Here is a 22,972-nt window from a genome sequence, read left to right on the forward strand (position 1 = left end):
TAATAAGTGCAGTGAAATTAATTTTCTAGCCATGCCCTCTTCTCAAATGAATACAATATGGTAGGACTAACACATGAGAGATCGATTACCTGATCCATATGAGTGAGTTGTAGAACTCTGGGTCAATGGACTCAAGGTCTTTGAGTATTAGCTTCTTGTTCAGCATGCGTTTGTAGAAAGGCAGAGAGAAGCCTGTGTCAATGAACTTGCCATGGAAAAGTGCCTGTGGGTAATCAAGAGGAGATAAGGTTCTTTAACTGCTGGTCAATCAGAAAGCATCAAGATAAAGAGATTGCAGACAGTCTCACAGTGTAATTGCATATTAACAAAATAAGTAAATATTGGGAAGTGTAAAACAACACTGAACACTTTTTCTCTTGAGCTCTTATGATTTTGAAATAACTTTATCCAAAATATGACTTGTCTTAAAAAAAAGACTGGATGTGAGACACTGGTTGACAAATCATGTGTAATCTACTGTAACACAACCATCTGTGTTGTCATGATGGTTTTAATGTGTGCGAGAATCAAGTGAATGTACCATTGCAATAAAGCGGCCTATGAAGCAGAAGTAGGAGAGGTGGTCGGGGTTGATGGCTGACGCTGGGTTGATCTGCAGACAATAGTTGCTTTTTCCAGCGTATTCAAACAGACAGTACATGGGGTTCAGCACTTCATGGGACAACAAGAAGAACCACTCTCTGAAGAGAAGAAGGAGATGGAGGGCCATGAGCTGCACATTTTCATTTACTCTTTATACACAAATATTCTTTGGAATTCTTTAAAGTTAAAATTATATTTCAGTGTCTTTATTACCGGGCCAGGCCACCGTAATCCAGACCCTCCTCGCCTCTGAAGATGACGTACAATCGCCTCCTCAAGTCGTAAGGCTTCAGGGCCATAATCTAAGAGACAGTTAGCACACACACAACATCAGCAAGTGATGAGTGCACAGTTGTGAATACAGATTGTACAAAAATAAATAAAGAACGCTTGGTCGTTAAAGTATAACACAAAGTCTGTTCAACTTCAGGGATATCATTGTGCCCAGCTAGGAAGCAGCAGTCACTGTGAATCCATTTTAGCTGCTTTGTGCAAATCAAAGTGACAACGGGTGCACTTGAAAGACAACCCACAAAACAGACCCCCAGTCAGTCAGAGGGATAAGGAGAGAGTAATGGTTCACGGGGCACTGCCTGCAAACCCACTTAGTGTTTGGGGGTTGTCTTAATTCCACTACACCCATTGTCACTTTGCACCAAAGCAGATTTTCAAATATTTTCTTGTAAAACAACGGGTGGCCTAGCAAAAAAAGTTTGGGAACCACTGCACTAAGGTACTACCTTATGCTGTAAACATCATCTTAAACACAAAGATGACAAAAGGAAAAGGACGCACTTACTTGCTGAAAGGAGTCTTCAAACAGTGTCTGCCTGGAGACAGTGATCTTCACATGGCTTGGGAGAGCATTAGACTGAGTGGAGACAAGAACAAAAAAGGTATTAGAGTGGGATTAGGAAATTGGAAGATCAAGTTAATCTCTCACCGTCTTTAATTCGTTAAGTGAGAGGAAACACAAACCTGGCACAAGTAGCGGAAATGGGCAAGCTTCCATCGAAAGCTGCGCTCGTATGCAATCTGAGGGCCTTTGGTGCTGAGGAGAAAAGAAGATTTAGAAAATGTGTTCAAGGGGGCCGAATACTTTTGCGAGCCACTGTAAATAGTTACATCCATTTATGTTTTTCAGTGTTTGCCCTGCATGGAAAATGTGCTCTAGGCATACATTTGGAGTTCAAAAAGAAATTACAAGGTTTCCTCAAAGGCCCGGTGTGAAATAAAACCATAAAACTGAACACCAGTGGGAAGTGCTTCTTTTGAATCCACATCCTTTTTTCTTCTTACCCAGCTTAATGCTATATGTACAGCATATCAGCTAAATTAAATCTCAAAATAACTCCAGCTGGCCTCATTAAACATGGCCCCTTAAACTTTACATAAGCACCTAAAGATGCAGGTCTTCAGACACCTGGTGCATAAATTGATTTGAAAGGTGTTCTTACACAGAAGACTTTCCAGTGCGGGGGTCGCTGAAAGTTGTGGTTCGGGTGTTGTGATCCACGAAGTAGCGAACCCCTTCCCTTGTGTACCGGATCTCCCAACCTTCAGGCAGAGGATCCTCATTCTGTAGCCTGCAGGCACACAGACAAAGTGTTATGTAGGTTTGTAGCTGCTGAACACAAACATTACCTACAAGGACAAAGTCCAAATTGAAAATATCTGGCAGCACTTTACTTCACTACTAAAGAGTAATAGAAAACAAGTTAGCATAAACCAAAGGCAAAACAATAAAATGTAATAAAATGTTAATATTCCTTTTAAAGAGTCAAACTCTAAACCATCAAATGAACAGCAGAAAGTTTTGTGTTTAAACCTTTTCAGCTATTTACTTTACTGCACTGAATCAAATTATAATGGCTAATTTAACTGCATTCCTTTGGGTTTCCTTGTTTTTTTGCTCAACTTTATTGGCTGAAGAACATACTGGTTCTGCAAAACCTGCCATGGTTATAGTACATTAAGATTAGATGAAGACACACAGGGAGTTGTAGCTTCTCGCAGCTTTAAAAATAAATTTAGCAGGTTTCATGACAGAAAAATAAGGAAACGAGAGGGTTCCAGGTACTGACAGTAAAGTAGGTCAAGATTGCAATAGTTTGATCTGTCCCATCTGACCATACACTCCTGCATGCTGTTCAAGAAAAATGGTGAAGTTACTGTGTGGCTACTAGTAAAGTTAACACAAAGTAGTAGAGCTGGGCGATATGAGATTTTTTCATATCACGATATGTTTTTTTCATTTCAGGCGATAACGATATCTATCACGATATGAGCCAAATAACTATATTTGTAAGATTTAAATGTGCCGTTGCTCACAAGTAAAATGTGAAATAATCAGCAGCTTGTTTTTATTTAAATATTTATTTCCCATAATAAGTTCAACAGGGTAGATGTACTTAAGGAACATGAGACTTTTTCAGATAAATAAAGGCAAATATTGCAAACTACACAAAAGGCAGCCGCTAAAGCGTTTAAGTTTCAAAATAGAACAAACGAAACAGACTAAATTGTCAATTCCACTTAGAAACAAAATATTAATTCTAAAAATAAATCTTAGCTTGTTTTACAGAAGAACAGACAAAACTGACTAACTTTTGTCAATATCAAATAAACTGAGAACTAAAAGGAAATTCTCAATCTCTCCTTGTTGTATAGCTTAGCTTTTCAAACAGTTTTAACAGTTACTTTAGTCTGACAAAAGCCGAATGACGAATTAGCGCTTCCAGTCAGAGACTGAGGCTACGTCCACACGTACACGGGTATTTTTGAAAATGGAGATTTTCAGTTTTCGTTTTAAAAAATAATCCCGTCCACACATAAAGGCAGAAATGAAGGAAAACGCTGCTATGAACATGCCAAAGCAGCAGGTGGCGCTAGATTCCTAACCGTGCAGAAATGTTGGCCAATCAGAAGTCTAGAAGCCTCGGTGGGAAAAAGTAAACAAAGCTGGGGCATAGAAGCAGAACCGAGTCGTATGTGTGGACGGACAGTAACTGTGTGTATATGTAAGCATTTAAACACTGCAGAGATTAGAATTAACAGTATTGTAGAAATTCATTTCACCGAAACAATAACGTGGCGCACAGTGTGACGCATGCACCAGTTTATTGTATTTCCAGACTTGCTTTCGGCACAATTTACAGTGCACGCTACTCTGTTTTTTGTCAGACTTGAAATAGCCGAAATACCTTCACACTACGGAACTTCTATGGCTCTTCCGTTCGACAATCTCTCCGGCGTTGGAACCATCATCTGTTTTCTCTTCGGTCACGCTCGGTTGATTTTTCTAGTCGGCACACTCATTTCCTCCATTACCCGCTGGCTGCTTCCCAAACAAATACACGTGCGGCTTGGCACTTGTGCTGTACGTAACAAGTCACGCGACGTGACGCTGCGGCTGTGATTGGTTCGGCTCTGCGCTACTTAATTTGGATTGGCTGACCTTTTTTTTTTTTTTTTAAGAGGACAGGAGCGGAGAGGTCTATCGCGATAGCTTAATTTCTCTATCGAGTAAAAGTTATATCGCGATACATATCGTTATCGTTCTATCGCCCAGCTCTACAAAGTAGCACCGCACAGTGAAGTTAATGGTTTACATCCAAAAGGCCACACTGGCAGAGTTTGTCTGTAGTGTTTTTCTGCCACTCACCCTTGGGTTCGAGGGTCTTCCCACTGTGTTGTCTTTGTGTTATGGTTGACAAAGTACACTCGATCATTGGAGTCAACACGCCTCTCTGAAATTTATTCAAATAAACACAAGAAATCTGTAGCGTAGCAACAGACATAAGAGACACTTGGTCCTACATATCAGTACACAGAAAAAGCTGTTAATTAATGAATCCTTTTAATCATTAAGCAGAGCAGAATGCTGACATTTAACTTTAAAACATATTGGGGATATATATTCAGAATATGCATATACTATACGTATATCAGAATCTGGCATAGAAATAGGTCATATGTACAGCCCTTTGCAAAAGTTTTGGTAACACTAAATGCGTTTTCCCCCTTTCTTTTCTTTATTGTTGTTATATTATTTTAACAGGTTCAAAATAAAGCCACACAATACAATCCAGCATAAAACACCAATGGGGAGGAGACTGATTGGTCCAAACGTATTCTGCACTATAACAAAGACCGAAAACATGCATCCATTTTTCCTGACCAACTATCCAGCAACAAAACAAACAAGGACCTGTGAGCAATGGTGTGACCTCTAAAGGACTCTAGCAAGAACAGAAGGAACAATCTACCTTCCAGGTGTGTTGTTCCCTCTCTGCACGTGTAGAAACCTAGCACGATTGCTTACCTTATTAAGAACTGCTGATGTACTCCTAGCTCCACTTTTTAAGTATAGAACACAAAGTACTGACACCAGAAAAAGCAAGCACAGCTTTTAGAGAAAAATGAATGTCAACTCACCCCAACCAGGAGGCAGTGGGCCAAGAGGATCATTTTCAGCAGACATCATGGATGCCTGCAAACAAGGGATACACAGATGGACACTCATTGGGGAAACACCAGGAAGGTGCAAATCTAGTCACAAAAGCCCCAAAAGCAAAATAAAAAAAAAAAAAATTGTTCAAAAACTATTTGTCGAATAGTACTTGATGTGAAGTGGTCTTTGTAGTTGCCTACTGGTAGAAGCTTAACACCTACTTGCCTTTTTATTTATGCTGTAAACTAATCATGAAGATGTGAAGACGACATCACTGATAAAAGACCGCCTCTCATATATTAAGTTCTGTTTCTCACCTTTGGGCTAAATGAGCTGGGCTGGGTGCCAACAGTATATTTAGTAAGTGGGTTTACAAAACAAAAGTCCCGAGACAACGAGACGAGATTAAGGGTGGAAAGAAAAATGACCATCAACAGCTGGTCCTTTGAATGTCTGAGCTCATCATGATGATAAGACTGACGACAACCTGTTTACTGAGGCGGCTACGGGAGATTGTAAAATTGGTGGTGAAAATGACTGAAACCACAGCTGAGTTAATCTCTAAGCTCTGTATTTTTACAAATGAAATTTGATGAGATTCATTCTACTGGATGAAAATCATTTTGGAAAAAACGAAAGTTGGCTTAAACTTGGTAACATATTTCTACATTCATGCTAGAGCTAATCTAAAGTGGTCAGAGACACTGATGTCTGCCATTTTCTGTAGTGCTGGATAAGTAACAAGCTGATAAACCCTGAAAGCTGTGTGTATCCACTTAGTCTGCTGAGTCAGTAATGCACAGATTACATAGAGTGAAAGATCAAAGGACGGCAGATAGTAGGGCTGCACGATTTTGCATAAAATGAGAATCACGATTTTTTGGCTTAGAATTGAGATCACGATTCTCTCACGATTTTCTTTTCCAGTATAAATATTTATTGTATACAGTATAAATTCCAGTATAATTATTCCAGTATACAGTATAAATTCCAGTATAAATATTTCCAGTATAAATATTTATTGCACTTATTAACTGCACATCAACTTCGTAACAGTTGAGACTGAACATAAAAACAATAAATAAACATAAAAACAACAAATGTCTCACGTTTTGTTGTTGCCGCAAAATGTTGAACTGCTTGAAATTCCGTCTCCACCTTTGCTCGACGCTGCGTGTATAGAGCAGGTAGTGCAACAATAGAAAAATAGTTGCGGGACGGCACTGTGTAGCGTTTGTCTAGGGTGTTGCTGGGAGCCATATCTTTGGTCAGGTGATAAGTGATAGCCTCCGTAGTTTCTTTGTGCCTGCGGGAGTTCGACGGGTGTAGGGAAGCGCTGTATAAGGTTCCCGTTATTGATGTTTGGGTGGTTGACCGGAACGGATTTTCTCCTGTCACTTTCTCGTCATCCCTGACGTGCTCTCCGTTGTTTTTTCCCTGCTAATTTTAGCATCACACGGCACAGCTTCTGTATCACGTGGTATAAGGCTCCGCCCTTGTCATTTGTTGAGCAGGAAGAGTGAGCGCTTGTTTTCATGCAGAGTACGTCCCGGATCAAAATGCGGTACAATCGTCGTCTTTTTTTCTTTTTTTTTAAATTTTTTTATTAAATCGTTGTCATTTGGAAATGAGATCGCACATAAATATGAATCGAGATCGCGATTTTCTAACGATTAATCGTGCAGCCCTAGCAGATAGCAGCATTTCAGTCAGCAAAATGTGGTTTTTGCTCTGAGTTTATTTACAGGGCACTTGTTATAAAAACAAGTGAAAAGAGTGCAAATTTTTCAGTCATTAGGGCTTCAGGGCTTCTTTTTGATGAGGACCTTGACTTCTAAAAGAAAAAGGGATATGGCTTGGTCTACATACTAATAATAATGCAATCAAAATAACACTATTTTAGATTGTATTAGAGCCTCTCTTTTAAATGGGCAGCATGTAAGTTACTTATTTATATGTATAAATATGAAAACAAGTAATTAGGCAGAAGAGCGAGTGTGGTGATGTGTCTTACAGAGTAGAGGTATCTCTGGTTAAACTGGTGCATAGCTCCCTGCAGCTGGCTGCGCTGGCTCTGCCACTGCTCAAAATTGCGCACCGATTCCATAGTGGGACGCTGCCATGTGGTGGTGCGGGTGTTGTGGTCCACATAATAGATCCTACCCCGGTCATCCACTCGACGTTCCCAACTGGTAGAAGGAATGAGATGGGATGGTAAAAATAGAGAAATACACATGAAAGTACATTTCAATGCCAGAAACTGACATGTAGGTGATTAAACAAAAAGACTGAAATAACTACTTACACCTGCAAACAACAAAAGTAAATATAGAAAGAAGGTGCTGTATTCTGGACTATAGGAGAACATGGAGTATTTACATTCAATTCACAGCTAGTTGCTAGCCCGTATAGACCTGCACTATAATATTTTGGTGGATCCCAGAATGCAAAGCATACGTGTCTAAGGGAATTTTGTTGGCCCAGACTTGCAACGTGCATCTGGTAGTTGGTTTGGATCAAGGTTGGATCATGCTCACAACGTAAATGCACTGCTCTGGAGTTCATTTGGAACTGTTGTTTCAGTCTGCCCCTGAGTGCTTATTGTGTTCATGTTTGATTTAAACAGACTAAACACACCAAGTGTGACAACAACATAAGACAAAGGTGAGACCCTCACCCTGGTGGTAGCGGCTGTGGTCTTTCCCAAGTAGTCGTCCTGGTGTTGTGGTCTACATAGTACGTTCTCCCGTGTGGGTCTTTTCTCTGCTCCCACCTAAAAGATGCAAAATTAAACAACAAACAAAGGATGAAAAATTCTGGTCAACGTCACTCTACTGTTGTCATATTTGTGTGCGCACTGGTGTTTAGGTAATTTGAAAACAGAAATAAATCAAAATAAATACAGTAATACTGATCAGTAAATGAGCAGCAGGGGTTGTTTTTGTGTTTTTTTTTTACCCTGGTGGAAGAGGATCTGAGGCTCCAGTATTGGGGACCTGCTGCCTGGGCTTGGCCCCATCTGTAGTTACTGTTGCACTGCTACTATTACTACCACCTCCACTTCCTGAAGCATTTGTTTCAGCAGGCGCCGGGGAGGATGACGACGAGGACGTGGTGACCCCCTGGTTTGGAGAGGTGAATGTGGAGGAAGAAGAGGATGCAGCAACGGCAGTGGCAGAATTAGCAGCAACAGAAGAGGTTGACGATGATGTGGAAGCAGGCGGGGGTTGAGATATGCTATTTGGTGCTGTGTCAGAGTCTGGCAGGGCAGCATCCTGAATGCAGTCCTCGTGGTCACTTCCAGAGGGCAGCACATCACTTCTTGTCGCAGATGACTGCCCTTCAGCAGCATCACAGGACTCCCCATTGACTGCAGGCAAGTCACAATAAGACCGGAGTGCCGTTTACTTGTATAACTCAATCCATTGATGTCAGTAATGCCTCAATGCCTCAATAAATAAATACATAAATCAGTCTTTTGTCTGCAACAACCGACTTTTAGTGTAACAGTCTAGAAGTCTGCATACGTCCACAGAACATGGATAAAGTGATAGAAACCGGCTTATCAGCAAGGATCTCTGTGAAGGCAAATACATCTATTACGTTGGAATTTATGAGAACAAAATGAATGATAAGATTATTAATTGAACCCAAATTTTTAGAAGGTGAAAACTGTCTACTTGAGCTACTTTTCATGCACCAAAGTTAGCCTATGGAACTCTTACCAGGTACCAGTTTGGTATTCTGATAACCCCACACAGCCAGTTTCCATTTGCTCTAACTGTGTGTGTGTTCTTTATATGCAATGCTATTAAAAAATTTATATTCTGTCATGAATCTCAGCTCAATGTGGCCTGTCCTCCGAGTTTAAGTGCACTCTGCTTTCACTTCGCTTTTCTTTCCAAGGAGATTGGATAGAGGTGCTGAGAGCAGCAGAGATTAAAGGCTTCCCTTAATGTAATTACTCCTCTTCTCTACTCTTCACTAGGTTCACATCGACCATGGAGAGCATAAACCTGAGGTGGTTTGAGACCATCCAAGGCACTATAACATATAAATGTTACCAGGGTGCTCTAATAATATTCAGTCTTATCCAAATCAAGTTATTTTTTGTCTAAAATAAAAAAAACTAAACTAAAAACAAAACTAAAAACAACGATAAATGAGTTTTGTAATGTGTACTGTAAAGTAGACATTACAGCATGTGCAAACTCACCCATCCTACTCTCATTATCACTGTCTGAGGGTTGGTGGACAGGGGTGGAGTTGGTTGTGGAGTCTCCGTTGACGACATGACCAAGAGCAGGGCTGCAGGAGCTTGAAGGCACCTGACCATCCGCACCACTGGAGGCTGAACAGGAACCTGACCTTGGGCCCAAGTCTGTACCATTCACTGTGCTTGAAGATAAAATACAGGAGATTTCATCTTTTTATTTTTTAATTCAAATCTGAATTGCTCATGAGAACAAGCAACTGTGTGCTACTTCACTGCCTCCATGGCCATCGGATCTGAGTTATAACACTGAACTGATTGTTTTGTAGAGGAAAACAGGCTATAATAGGATAGTACGGTGATGTAATGAGTACAACTAAAGAGGCTCCTTTGTGAGCTGACAGAAAGAGACCATCGCAAAACCTGCTGTCAAGGCCAACCTTTGTCTTTGTGAGAGGTGGGTTCTCTGTGTGATTAGGAAAACCCAAAAGAGATGGCAAATACAGATAACTCACATTAATGAGTTTTTTTACTAGTCAGCATATTTACAAGCCATAAAAGCTCTCCCTATAATTACGACTCAAAACCTGTTAAGATGCTGTGCACAGGAAGTGATGCCAACAGATTTTCAAACACTGAGTCAAACCCAGGTGGACCTGCTTAAGGCGAGTTGATGTGATGCTGAGACAAAAGACAGGGTACCAATTACAAAAACAGAAAAACATGCACAGTTTGAAGACAACAATGCATCACAGGCCTACAGGCTTTATCATGTGGTTTGACAGGTTATAAAACCTGCTGCTGCTAGATCCACAGAAGGGTTCCTTTACTTGACCATTTAAAACTGGAAACACAAACTGAGGGGAAAGAACAAAGGAAATGCAACAAAACTTTAAATACAAGTGCGCTCATGCTCACAGGTGTACACACGGGTGCTCATAGACACAAACTGCACCCTTTTTGGCTCCTACCTGAACGCACACTGTGCGCTGTAAATCTTATGTGCTGCATAATAATATTTAATATTTACTGCTATATACACACACACACACACAGAGTATCACGATGGTGTTGTGTTTATTATATTGCTGTTTTTTTAATTTGCTTGTTTTCTCTCCCCCCCCCCCTCTCAACAGGTGATCCAGGTGATATGTATTTTTTGCCCCCCCCTTTCTTTGCCCTTCATCAGTATTCCTCTTCCCCCTCCGTCTTTGTTTCCCTCCCTCTCCCCGGTCATGTCTGCCCCGTCTGTAACAACTGAAAATAAAATAAATATTAATAACAACAAAGGTCAATTAAATGGACCAATACGGTAAGGCAGGTATGGTCCACTTGGTAAAGTAATTCCGTTTGGCTTCTCTCTTTGCCTTCAGACAATAATTCTGATGGCAAAAGAACCAAACGGGACAGGCGGCGAAAAGAAGGAAACACAACAAATCAAAGAGGAATAAACAGAAGACAGAAATCAAGGCACAGGCATTACAAAGGGAGAAAAAGGCCTCCTGTGTGAAACGATACAGATCACTTAACAGTAACAACAATAATTTAGAGCCAGGTTTTGCTGAGCACTGAAGGTTTTAAGTAAGTGAACTCACTGCAGGTGTTAACACAAAAACACTAAAATAATAACACAAAAATGTAGGTTGCATGGACACTATAAAAGAGAGCTGTAGCTAACTGTGACATCATCCACTGGTTTCTCAATTTCTGTTTTGAAGCCTTCAGAAGGTGTATTCATGATCGCCATCTTGGTTTAAGGAAAAAAACAAAACAAAAAAACAAAAACCCAGATGTGATGAGCAGGGGCGGGTCTAACTGTGAATCTACTTGCTTATCATTCACATGTCATTAGGCAATGAAGATGCCCTGGATAATGAATGCATTTTGAAATACTGCATGATCAAGATTTATTATTCAGCATATAAATGGATAAATAAATGACCGAGTCCATTAATATAGCAGGAAATTGTGTACATAGGTCACGACAGCAAGCCATTTTTCATAACATTCTGTAGGACTGGAAATGCGTTTGCCATCCCGACTACCTGGGCCCTATTTCAGGAAGCCGGTTTAGAGCAAAATCTGAGTAAGTATACCCTGAGTTAACGAAAACTCTGGGTTTTCAGTTTCACAAAGCGAGTTTAGATTAATTCTGAGCGAGTTACTATGACAACACACTCCGTGAAGCTAACCTGCCCCCTAGCAGGTTTACTTCAACTAACCCTAACTTTCTCCGCCTCTTTGTCGGAAACCTGACTGTAGGAAGTGTCAGACATGGCGTGTCCCTTCCTTGAAGAGCCAGTAGATGTTGAAGCCCAAATTCTCCGCAGAGCTTTCCGCCGGGAGAGAGTGATTAGAGCGCGTTTGGACATTTTATCATTTCCTGATGATTTCCTGTGTGAACGTTACCGTTTCTCAGCACAATCTATAATTTATTTGAATAACATCCTCAGGCCTAATATTGCTCATGTGACACATCGCGGACATTCTCTCAGTTCTGTGCATATTATTCGTATCGCACTTCGGTTTTTTGCAAACGGGAGCTTTCTGTATAATATTGGTGACGCTGAGCACGTTTCCAAGGCTACCGTCTGTCGGGCAGTCAGGAATGTTACAGTTGCACTGAAACGTCTCCTGTACTCGTCTGTGGTGTTCCCCGGTCATAGACCCACAAGATTTATCAAAGAGGGATGCCACAAAACTGCAGGTATCAGGATGAACGAAACTTAATTCATGATGTGGTGATATTTGAACTACTACTTAAATTTTACATTTATTCTCACGGGTCCCAGGCGTGATTGGCTGTATAGATAGCAATCACATTCCAATCATTGCTCCTTCAGTAAATGAAGGAGACTATGTGAACAGGAAGTCTTTCCACAGCATTAATGTACAGGTACATAGTTCCCTGTAGCATTTCAAACTAACAAATTATTTCATTATAGTAATGGATGCTAATTTGTGTTCTCTGCACTGTGAAGATCATATGTGATGCTGCCAACATTATCACAAATGTGGAAGCCAACTGCTCAGCCTCTGTGAGTGGTGGTGGTGGAGGACCCCCACCTGTTTTTCAGGCCTCCGCTTTTTTTCTGTTGGCTATAACGGGTCGCATATGAGCATACAGAGTAAGCAAATATGTACTTGTAATGTGCTCAGATAATTTCAATAAGTGCTTACAGAAAGAAAATTAATGTAGCCTCTAACTGCAATTGATTTATATAGGACAAACAGACCAAGCACTATGGCTCATAATACAATTACACCTCACCTGTTTGGACTATATTTTTATATTTCATTTTTACTTGCTGCCAGGAACGTTTGGGGCCTGTTGGGTTGCACCTGCGCTCACATCACATCACAAAATAAAATGTATGAAATAAAAAATAAAATAAAATATAATAAAATAACGTGTTAAATGGGTGGAAATCCCTAGATCAATGTTTAAATTAACACTCATGCATTGACTCTGTCGGCCATGTTTTGCCATGCATGCTCCCTTTCTTTTGTAGCTGAGGCTGTGTTACTTTTGTCCCGCAAAATTTGCATGTTATCGCCCACCCCCGTGACATCACGCTCCAAAGCCCTATACTGCCATCAGAATTTCGGCCTCAAGCGCTGTAAAATACATTGACCGCGCCTTCTTTCCCTCCGTCTCCATGGTGACTCGCTTAATCTGTGCTCCACTAATCAGGGCTTTATGTATCCTCGTGCGCGCGCTTAACTTGGGGTTAAAGCAACTCCACGTTGATTGAACTAATTGTTATCAGCCTTTCTGAAACCGAATATTCCGAGTTGGACAGTTCGGGGTTACTCAACCCTGAGTATCGTTTTTCACTCTGAGTTTTCTAAACCGGCTTCCTGAAATAGGGCCCTGGTGACCAAGAGACAGAATTAAGCCACATTACCTTTACTTTTCCACCCAGAAGCTCCGTCCATGTTTTATACTGTCTAGGATGTTAAAGCAGTGGGTGACATGTCATATACGTCTATGCAAGAATCTCAGTTTATCTGCAACTAAAAATTCAATACAGTTTGCGAGACTGCTAACTACCTTTGTAAAACCACAATGAAGTTGGGTTTTTAATAGGTTCCAACTATTTAGTTATTCAAACACACAAACATTTTATGTTCACAACAATTTAGGGAAAATTTAATGTAGTAGCATTTAAAGTTCAAGCAAGCACTAAGGCACAGTTTCTTGTGGCATCTCAGAGCATCCTCACTTTGTTTATTAATGTTATGTAAAAATGATTTCAAAATGAGTCATTATTTTATGCTTATTCCTGTTTATACATTTCTTAAAAGGTTTAAAGGGGATTTGTTCACAGATTATTGTTTAGAGAGATGGATTCATGTGCATATATTTGCTGCTTTAACTGTCTTGCATTCAAGATGTGTGTTTAGGGTTTCAATGTTTAGGTAACAATGACATGGGGAAAATTATGTCTGCCCGCCACAATTGTCCTTCGGCTGGCCGTGTTTGCAATCTGTCTGTGCACTTGCACATTTCTGGAACTCCCAGGAAGTGGAAACAGCTTTAAATATCCTACTGTTTGTGTCTTGCAGTCTTCTCAGTAGCTGCAATGCAGAGAGGAGCCAAGCAGCCACAACCCTCATAACCACCCCCCATCTGCTGTGAAGAGTATTTTTTTTTGTGGCTCTTCAATAGAAGCCAGTACAGCTCACTGAAGGGCACTTGTGACAGATAAGACTGGCACAAGCAGCTAGCGTGAGAAATTAAAACACAAAGGGGACGACGGTCTTAACTGAGAAGTAGCAAGACAGAGAAAGACAAGACACAGACCTCACGGGGCTAGCAAAAAACAGGACATGAGTATAAACAGCAATGGAAAAATATGGCTTCGTGTATTCCAGCACAACTTATTGCATTGAAACAAGGCTAACACACTTATCAGCCTGTTAGCATTCTTTAACTTGAGAATAAGCATGCTCCCTGGTTTGAAGCAGTAATTCTTAAGTAGATAGAAATTTGCTTTGCGCGGGGGGGGGGACTATGCGAGCGAACATAAAATGTCCCAAAAAGGGTTAGTTTGCCTTTTCAGTTTTACCTGTTGGCAGCCCTTGAGGATGAGGAAGATGAATCTCCGTTTTCATGGATGGCGTCACCATTCTGTTGGACCTCTGAAGATTTAAGAAACCAATGTTAGCCTAGAGATAACGGGATTATGTATGCTGGGAATTCATTCAACTCAATCTGTATGCACAATCCATTCACATACTGTTAATACAGATGAAAGACCCCTCCGCCCCTCCTCTCCCTTAGAAAAAGAAAAAAGAAAAAAAAAATCACCCACCCCTGACATAAACACTGAGCTCACTGGAGCCATTTGGTGCATTGCCGTTGGTAAGTGGTGCCAGTTCCTCCTGGTCGGTGACAGTGAGTCCATCAAGGTACACGGTCAGCTCCCCCATGGGCACTGTCACCCCCTTCTGCTCCGCACTCAGCTTCAGCACTTCCTTCACATTCTCTACTGTGGATTCAAAGCAAGGACAGTATTAGAAACAGCAAATAATAATTACAAATAACGTTTAAAAAAAAAAAACAAACCCTAAAATTACATGACACTATGCTTCTGCATCTTTGGAGGATATTATCGGGGTCATGCAACACATAGTACTAGTGAGCCTGATTTAAACAATCCATAATGAAGTGGTTTTCTGTTGGGTTTCTCCTGAATACAAACATTTTTTGAGCTGGGAAAAACCCTGTTTTGATGCTGTCCTAACCGTATATTTACTAAACAGTTAGACAAATTACAACCTACACTTTCCACATGTATCATTTGCTACTTTCTGTAACAAAAAAGTTACATTTTCTGCCATGGTCTTCCAAGGTTCGAGTGAGGTCCAGCGTGGCTTTGCCCAGCAGAGCATCTGCTTTCAGGGTGTGGTGGCTCCAAACTTTGAAATCCACCTGTGTGTTTGGAGTTACATTCCTAGAGAATCATAAACAAACACGCACAAAATATGTGTAATTCTTGAAATTCCCCCCAAAATCTTTTTAAACAATTCAAATAGATTTATGCTATCACAAAAAGGAAGAGCAGCAGTTAAAACTGTACTTTTAGTTTTTTAAAGTTAAAAAAACAAAAACAAAACTGGCAGTATTTTAATCTTCTTTTTACTCTAGGATGACTCAACTAAGGAATAAAAGGCTCTTATTGTTGAAACGCTCTGCAATACTCACGCAGACTTATATTTCAAATACACTGAGATTTAAGAGCAACTCTAGAACTTTTATAAAGCATTTGTGTGTGAATCAGTGAATAAACTTATTGGTAAGGCGAGCAAAGGGAACACACTGAATTGATATGACATGTAACTATGATTCAACAGGTCCCCCTCTCAACAGTTATTCCCCACCTCAGGAAAGTATAACAACAAACAGAAAAAAAAATATTTTGAAGCTTTGCATTCTTCTAGTTTCTCTATTTTTCAACACCTTCATCCCCTCAGAGCACCAATAACTTGTTATTTATCCTGGGTAACCAATGTACCAAGCACACATGATACCACTACCCTTTGATTTCCATCTTCAAAATGAACACTATACAGCACAGTAACTACATTTAGGTCTCTGAATATCAGCCTAAAGAAAAACACTGAATATTAAAGCCTTTGTGTAGCACCCATAACAGCTTGCAAAACATCCATTGTGTAAACACGAGACCACAAACAAGCAGCGCTCTGTCTTGTCAGCAATAATGACCCCATCAAGCCAATTAGCATTTCCAACGACATGCTTCTGACATATGGCTGAGCCAGTCGGAAGCCAGAGAGCTGCAAACGTCTGCCATGTTCAGGATGATGGCTCCATTAAAAAACACCATTTACAGAACTTTTCTAGTCCAGTCTGACCACTCAAAGAACTGCGGGCTTTTAAATGATACAAAGAGTTTTGTATATTATCATACAACTTTTCCCTTAGTTTAATACTTATAAAATCAGCCATCTGAGGGTTCTCCTGCTCTTATGATTGCCTAATAAGATTCAACAACCACTCTTGGATTAAATACTGTATAAGACTGCTGAACCAAACAAAAAACAAAGCACCACAGAAACTCTCTGTCAACAGCTTTTAATGTCAACACATAATACTGCAGAACAGCTTCTGGAAACGTCATACCTTTTTGCTTGTTTGTGTGTGTGTGTGTGTGTGTGTGTGTGTGTGTGTGTGTGTGTGTGTGTGTGTGTGTGTGTGTGTGTGTGTGTGTGTGTGTGTGTGTGTGTGTGTGTGTGTGTGTGTGTGCGCGTGTCTCGTCTCCACAAACATAGCTGTTAAATAAATAAAGATGAAAGAAACAGCCACTGACATTAAATAAAATGACATGCTTCAACACACAGCCTGTTGAACGCTGTCAGCCAGTTGTACACAGCACACTTACAAAGTGAGCCTCTCGTCCCATTTAGGATTGGAGGAGCTATGAGATTTTGTAGTGCGCCGCGTCTCCCCCTCAGCTGTCACCTCCACATAAATGGCAGTCCCAAACAGGGAACTCTTCTTCCTCTTGAGTTTGGCACAGGACACTGATGGAGAGAAAATGAAAGACACCATTTAAACTCAATTACATTATATTTACAGCAGAAAAAGTGACACTAACTCTGACATTTAGGTCATAAAGTGTGATACATGAGTATTCACATAGAAAATGTACACAGAGTGCTTCAACATAAGCTTTTTGTGGGAGTGGCAACACCCTGAGGCGACTGACACTTTTACACATCGTAGCCTACAGTGTTTTACTCACCAATGGCATAGAGTTGTGACGTTCCTCTGTGGTTATGGCTAGTCTCTGCTCTAGATGAGGCCGTGGCCATGTCATACACCACAGTGGAAAACCTTTAAACCCGCAAACATTACACACAAATGACCGAGTCAATTCACAAAAGAAACGTGAGCGCCGATATTTCTCAATAAGAATACAGAGAAATCAAAAAAGCTGCATATTGTGAATGACAGGTTTGTAACTGAGGTCTAACCAGCTAACAGCGCCTCAAAGTTAATCAACATCCTCTGTAAGCAGCCTTCACTTTTATATTCTCTTTCACCAGAGTGAGAAAGCGAGACCATGTTACCCGTGCAGTTTGTTTGTTTTTTGTTTTTTTAAATCCAGCACAGTCAGGGAAATGTTGAGTCAAAAGCAGTTGCAACTATGGCTACACTTGAAACAGGAAATGAATTTTAAAATACTCTAATCTAAAATTCAAACTTGGCCAGGGTTTAATAAGAGAATATTTCTCTTCAAATTATACAAGACAGCATTCTCTTGCTATGCCACAGAAGTACCAGGACAGATTTGGGAGAACTTTTACTTTCTGTGGAGTGTAAAGTGCTTCAGATAAACACAAATGTTGATGGTTTGGAATTATTTATTTTATACATGGAGTTACAGTTTTATTCTTATATTATTCTATCTCTTCAGATATGAATAGTACCCAATAACTGTAATTCTCCACAGAAATTCCAGAAAAATAAAAAAACAAAAATCATGTATACTCACAACTGGTGTGTGCTGCTAGACCATCTGATTCAGCCTACTCCGTGTCCCATGGTGCCGCTGAAACAGAAGAGCACAGGTTTTTAGGATAAGATTTAGCTGGTAGAAAGGTCTGACCTCTGACCTGATTAAGATAACAAATATATAGTTACGACTTGATATGTATTTATTTCAACCACAATAATCAAACTGTAAGGACACTAAGTGCTGAAGCGCTTCAGGTTAACAGAACTAAAGCTGAGTATCTTGTGTAACTTGGGTGGGCCATCTAAGCACGTTTATGTCTGCTCAAGTATATTTGGCAACTCATTCTGGCTTTATTTCTTTATTGTTACAAGACAATGACTACATCTGCAATCAGTTAACTAGCAGATATGCCCTTGCCCATATTTTGAAAGTTCAGGTCCCCCACACATCCCAGCTCATGTTTTCTTACCAGCCATCTCACTGACCACATCACTGCAGAGACCACTGTCACTAAGCTGTTTCTCCAGAGTGTCTTATCATGTAAACACAGACTCCAAGACTCCACGTTGGACTGCAGCTGGAGACGGGAGTCTTTGTTCTGCTTGGAGACCCACTGTGAGCTGAACCCTTCAGCTCACTGAGGTTGCAGAGCAGCCCAAAAAAATTAAGACTGGTTGGTTGGAGTCTAGTAGGATGAGAGACTCACTGGAGAGGCATTTGATTATACTGCTCTGTTATTTATTTGTCTCAAAATAGTTGGTACTTAAAACATTTTCCAAGTAGCACCTTATAAATTTTTAGTGTGCCACAAATACAATTCAAATCTGTGGCAACCACTAACAATTTACTTTAGTTACTGCAACATTTCCAAAGGCCTGACAAGCCTCCCATCCATAGTTATAATGCTCGTGTGGGGCTTAGTGAAGAGTCAACTGATGTTAAGGCTTCTGGACACTAAACCACTGTCAGCACATTAGTCAGACACAGCTTCTTGCAAAAGACAGCATCCATCAAGTAACACAGAGCAAATCCACAACCTATTACAGCCTCAGTCAGCTGGGAAAAATATACTAAATAAGTATATGAGGAAATTCAACCATTCTTCCAAGTCATCAACTAGTCATCAGCTTTTCATATCATGTGTGGTTTACAATGACTACTTTAACTCATTCACTGCCAGCCATTTTCAAATCAGGTAACTCCCCACTGCCAGGGTTTTTGAGCATTTTTACTCATTTTTGAAGAGCCACAGAAAACTGTGTGTTATGATCATATAAACGCTGAACCTACCAAAATGAAGAACAGACTCTCTTCTTTCATCCAAAAAAAAAAGCTTGTTTCTACCATTTTCCATTCTTTAGTAATCAGCTGTAGAAGAGAGGTGGGTTCCACCAAAAATGCCTGTTTTGACCAAAAAAAGGGAGAAAACGAGCTTTTTGTGAAAAATACATTTCAAGCAGAAAAGTGCCTTTGACACTAATATTTCTTGCTTTGTGACACCTCTAACATATAAAATAGTTTTTCACTTCTATAAAACAGAAATAACACTGAGAAAGGTTATGTTTTATCAAAACAATTTATTTACAAATATATGAAAAAATAAAATGTACATAGTGAAACATTTATTCACAATGAATAATTCACTTTTGTGTGGTAATCATTATAACACTTTCCGGGATGCAAGGGCACACAACAAGACTTGCACCACATTTTTGTCTCACTGCGCAATCCCTTACGTGCGCAAACCCTGCACCTCCTTGCAGGTCTACTTTTACTGCTGGTGGGCTTCAGTTTTTCAAGTTGGTGCCTGCCTAGGTCACCATCTAGCCTGCTATCAGGGTCGGTGTTGTAAGGTGCCCTTGGGGTTTTTCTGCCTTTCCAGTCACCTTCCCCTTCAAATCCCACACCTGCCCCCTCCCATTGAAAAACGTAACTGACGTCTATAGACGTCAATGGCGGTCAACGTAAGTTTTTCAATTGACGTCTATAGACGTCAATGGCAGTGAATGAGTTAAAAGTCATGCAAGCCAATTCTATTCTCTTAATTCACACACACATATATATATATATATATATATATATCTTATATAGCTCTCTCTGAGTACTCAGAGCACTCTGTACAACATGCCACATTCACACAAACATGTGCTTGTGTGCTTTCTAACTACCATTCACACACATCCAATGGATGCATCGGAGAGCAACTTGGGGTTAATATCTTGCCCAAGGACATTTGGCATGCAGGGGAGGAGCCAGGGATCGAACCACCAACCTTCTGATCAGTAGATGACCTACCCTACCTCCTGAGATACAGCCCAAGTCAGGGGTTATGTCAGGTATTGATTAAAGTGGGACCTGTGAGGGTTACTACTAAACAGCATCTCTGAGCAAGAAATATGGAAACAGAGTGGTATTTATACAGCGGTGTTTGACTCCTAATCACCAGGGTTGAAAGAGGATCATAACTCAATAGCTGATTTAATATTGCAATTAAATTTGTTTTCTGAAATACAACTTAAACATTTTAAGAGCTCAGAGATATTGACAATCTGAAAATTGTTAATTGCCCAATTAATACACACCCAAGGACTTTGGCTTATGGTGTTTAAAGATACCCGTTTTGAACCTGTTCAATACCTGCTTGGAGGGGTTTAACAGCAAGTCTAGGGGACAATTAATACTTTATTTGTAGGATCTGGATTCTTGGGTAACACCAGATGAATTCAGTTATTAAAAAACCCCTATAGAACCATAGAAAACACAGGAACTTTAATCTTAGGGTCAATTCAGTTTTCTTTGTTTTGCTCGAGGACTACTTATCTGTTTTAATATGCTAGCTGCCAGCAGGGTTAGCACAAGGTTAGATTTGCCTACAAAACAAGAGTAACATGCTTACTGCTGGACGTGCATTTTGTATTTTGTGAAGATTGTCTGATCATGTTCCTGCTTAATCCAAAGGTTTCAAAGGAGAGTCTGGCTAACAAAAAAAATCAGCTTGACAGCAGACAACTTCCCTTGTTTCTCTAAATGTACACCTTTGTGTGTAAAAAGCCAAGACAAATCCTTTCTCACACCACCTGTCAAACAAGCTTTGCTGTCTGTTCTAATGCACTGTCTGTCTTCCTGTGACCTAATGACGCACATAACAGTTTATACATAGACACACATGCCCGCTGTACTACAGCTGTCTATAGAACACATCCGGGCAGACCATGAGCAGGAATGAAGCATAGATGCTTATAAAGTATATTTAAATGTTTAAAAGTCCTGATGCTGAATACCTATTGTTTTTAACCTGACACCGACTGACATGGTTATTTTTTAATTTATTACTTACTTGGGTTATTTTTATGTTTGTTCTGTTTATTTTTATTTTTAACTAATGTGGCAGGAATTTCCTAACTTTAAGACAAATACAGTAAATCTCATCTTTATCCAAAATAACGAGACTGTGATTATTCTTACACTACCCCATACCGTAAAAGCTTTTTTTTAGTCCACCTCTCTTTTATTTTGCCAGACTTTAAAAAAAAGATTCTCACATGGGCAAAACACACAAGCTTTACACAATGGTAGCAGGCTACAACTCCTAATTTCACCCACAGCTGCTTTCCTGCTTTTCAAAAGTTCAGTGTCTTTGCAAGTGAGTGAGAGCACAAAAACAAGCATATTTTAGAGCCAGCAGACAAATAAGACACTTTTCTCTAAGTAATTTCCTTCCAATGTGGCACTAGCATACACAGCATGTGATAGCCCAAATACTAAACCACTGTTCATGACAGAGAGACAGCAAGACACTAAGAATCCTGAAATACAATAGCAGATACTGTATAAACATAAACCTGCATCAGCCACTCAAACAAACACAGCCATGAAAGACTATTTCTCTGAGACCAAGCCTGTCCAGAAAAGGGAAATGTAAGGCAACTAGGCCTAATCAGTACTGACAGGGATTCTCATCAGGTGTTAGCGGAGCCCACATAAATATGGTCTCTCTTACTTTGTCTCTGCTCAGAATTTCGTCTTTAAAGCTAGAGACCCTGAAAGTGTTACATGTTATGCTCACTATTCATAGGATAACTCAAGTTGGAGCAACACTGAAATAAACAGCTGTGGCTCAAGCTCACATTCACCTGTGTTAAGCACTGTCTACGCCACGAGAAACACCCAGACTAGAAATGTCAACACGTTTAAAAGTTAAAGAGTAACACATTGTTTCCTTTCATGAGAAAATCTTTAGTAATCAGTCACATGGATCAATGGGTAATAAAGCAGAAGATTGATTCCACTTAGGCACAATTCGCAGGCCATACGCTAGCAATGCTTAATTTACATATTAAATACTGATCATAACACACAAACTCCGGTACAGTTACCGAACAGCGGCTAACTTTGGGGTAATCTACTGACTGCTAGCATTAGCTTACAAAGTGTAACTTAATAGGCAGCTACTGGCCTTCGGACACTTAACCTCCTAAATCTATTTGCAACACACATACGTACAATATGTGCAGATACTCCCGGTGACAACCTTTAAATGTGTAGTAGTACTAGTCTGTAACTAAAGCTACACAGCTAGCTATCAATAAGGTAGCCAGCTAGCTACAGATAAAAAAGCAAAACAATTTTAGTCTTGTGAAAGTAGCTTAACGCTAGGTGACTATCCTTTCTACTGTGTGTAGAATATCCATCTGACAAACCAAAGGGTGATAATGGGCACATAACTAAAAATGTAGCGTGTTTGCTTAATCTACATCTGCATATTGTTATAACGTTACAGCAGACGCTAGCTAGGTGAGCCAAGTTAGCTGCTCGCTAGCCGGCTATCTGACTAACTTACTTAGCATCTTGGCTAATTGTCCGCCATCACAAAGCTAGCCAGTTCGGCTGCATATAAAATACAGGCTTATCAAGAAATACTATTTAAACACTCGGAGAAAGTCTTTCTAAATGCTTTAAGTGACATTAGCAGGGGTGTTTTACCTTGCTCGCTGTTCCTCTACTTTCCTACACTCTGTGTCTTGGCTGTGTGCTAACGCAACGGTGTCAGTAAAATCCTTAGCCGAGCAGGCCCCTCAGTCTGCTACGGCTCTCTTGCCATCTCTGTACAGAAGCCTATGACTAGCAAAACACACGGGCGACAGGCGCGCCACCCCAGTAGATACTAGTGGAAAAGGGGTAATACTGCTGTGTAATAAGTCGGAACACGAAACA

General features: G+C 40.3%; 1 protein-coding gene across 3 annotated transcripts in view; it reads right to left on the reverse strand.

Moving 5' to 3' along the window:
- The window catches only part of wwp1 (WW domain containing E3 ubiquitin protein ligase 1), a 29,733-nt gene extending 6,761 nt beyond the window's left edge, over positions 1 to 22,972 (reverse strand). The window contains exons 1-19 of one of the 3 annotated variants that reach the window (XM_026179192.1): positions 22,742 to 22,972; positions 17,795 to 17,851; positions 17,042 to 17,133; positions 16,679 to 16,820; positions 15,105 to 15,229; positions 14,612 to 14,764; positions 14,342 to 14,414; positions 9,273 to 9,454; positions 8,015 to 8,426; positions 7,734 to 7,829; positions 7,071 to 7,245; positions 5,041 to 5,095; positions 4,268 to 4,352; positions 2,061 to 2,189; positions 1,582 to 1,654; positions 1,403 to 1,474; positions 817 to 905; positions 542 to 701; positions 90 to 223 (exon numbers count right to left, since the gene is read on the reverse strand). In XM_026179192.1, the coding sequence (XP_026034977.1) occupies positions 90 to 223; positions 542 to 701; positions 817 to 905; positions 1,403 to 1,474; positions 1,582 to 1,654; positions 2,061 to 2,189; positions 4,268 to 4,352; positions 5,041 to 5,095; positions 7,071 to 7,245; positions 7,734 to 7,829; positions 8,015 to 8,426; positions 9,273 to 9,454; positions 14,342 to 14,414; positions 14,612 to 14,764; positions 15,105 to 15,229; positions 16,679 to 16,820; positions 17,042 to 17,111 (2,225 nt within the window). In that variant the 5' untranslated portion in view covers positions 17,112 to 17,133; positions 17,795 to 17,851; positions 22,742 to 22,972. Of the gene's footprint in view, positions 1 to 89; positions 224 to 541; positions 702 to 816; positions 906 to 1,402; positions 1,475 to 1,581; positions 1,655 to 2,060; positions 2,190 to 4,267; positions 4,353 to 5,040; positions 5,096 to 7,070; positions 7,246 to 7,733; positions 7,830 to 8,014; positions 8,427 to 9,272; positions 9,455 to 14,341; positions 14,415 to 14,587; positions 14,765 to 15,104; positions 15,230 to 16,678; positions 16,821 to 17,041; positions 17,134 to 17,794; positions 17,852 to 19,048; positions 19,079 to 22,741 lie in introns of those variants that run through there. The other 2 variants (XM_026179190.1, XM_026179191.1) reach the window with 2 other exon arrangements.

Source organism: Astatotilapia calliptera, chromosome 9 (genome assembly GCF_900246225.1).
Source record: "Astatotilapia calliptera chromosome 9, fAstCal1.2, whole genome shotgun sequence".
NCBI classification, from domain to species: Eukaryota; Metazoa; Chordata; class Actinopteri; order Cichliformes; family Cichlidae; genus Astatotilapia; species Astatotilapia calliptera.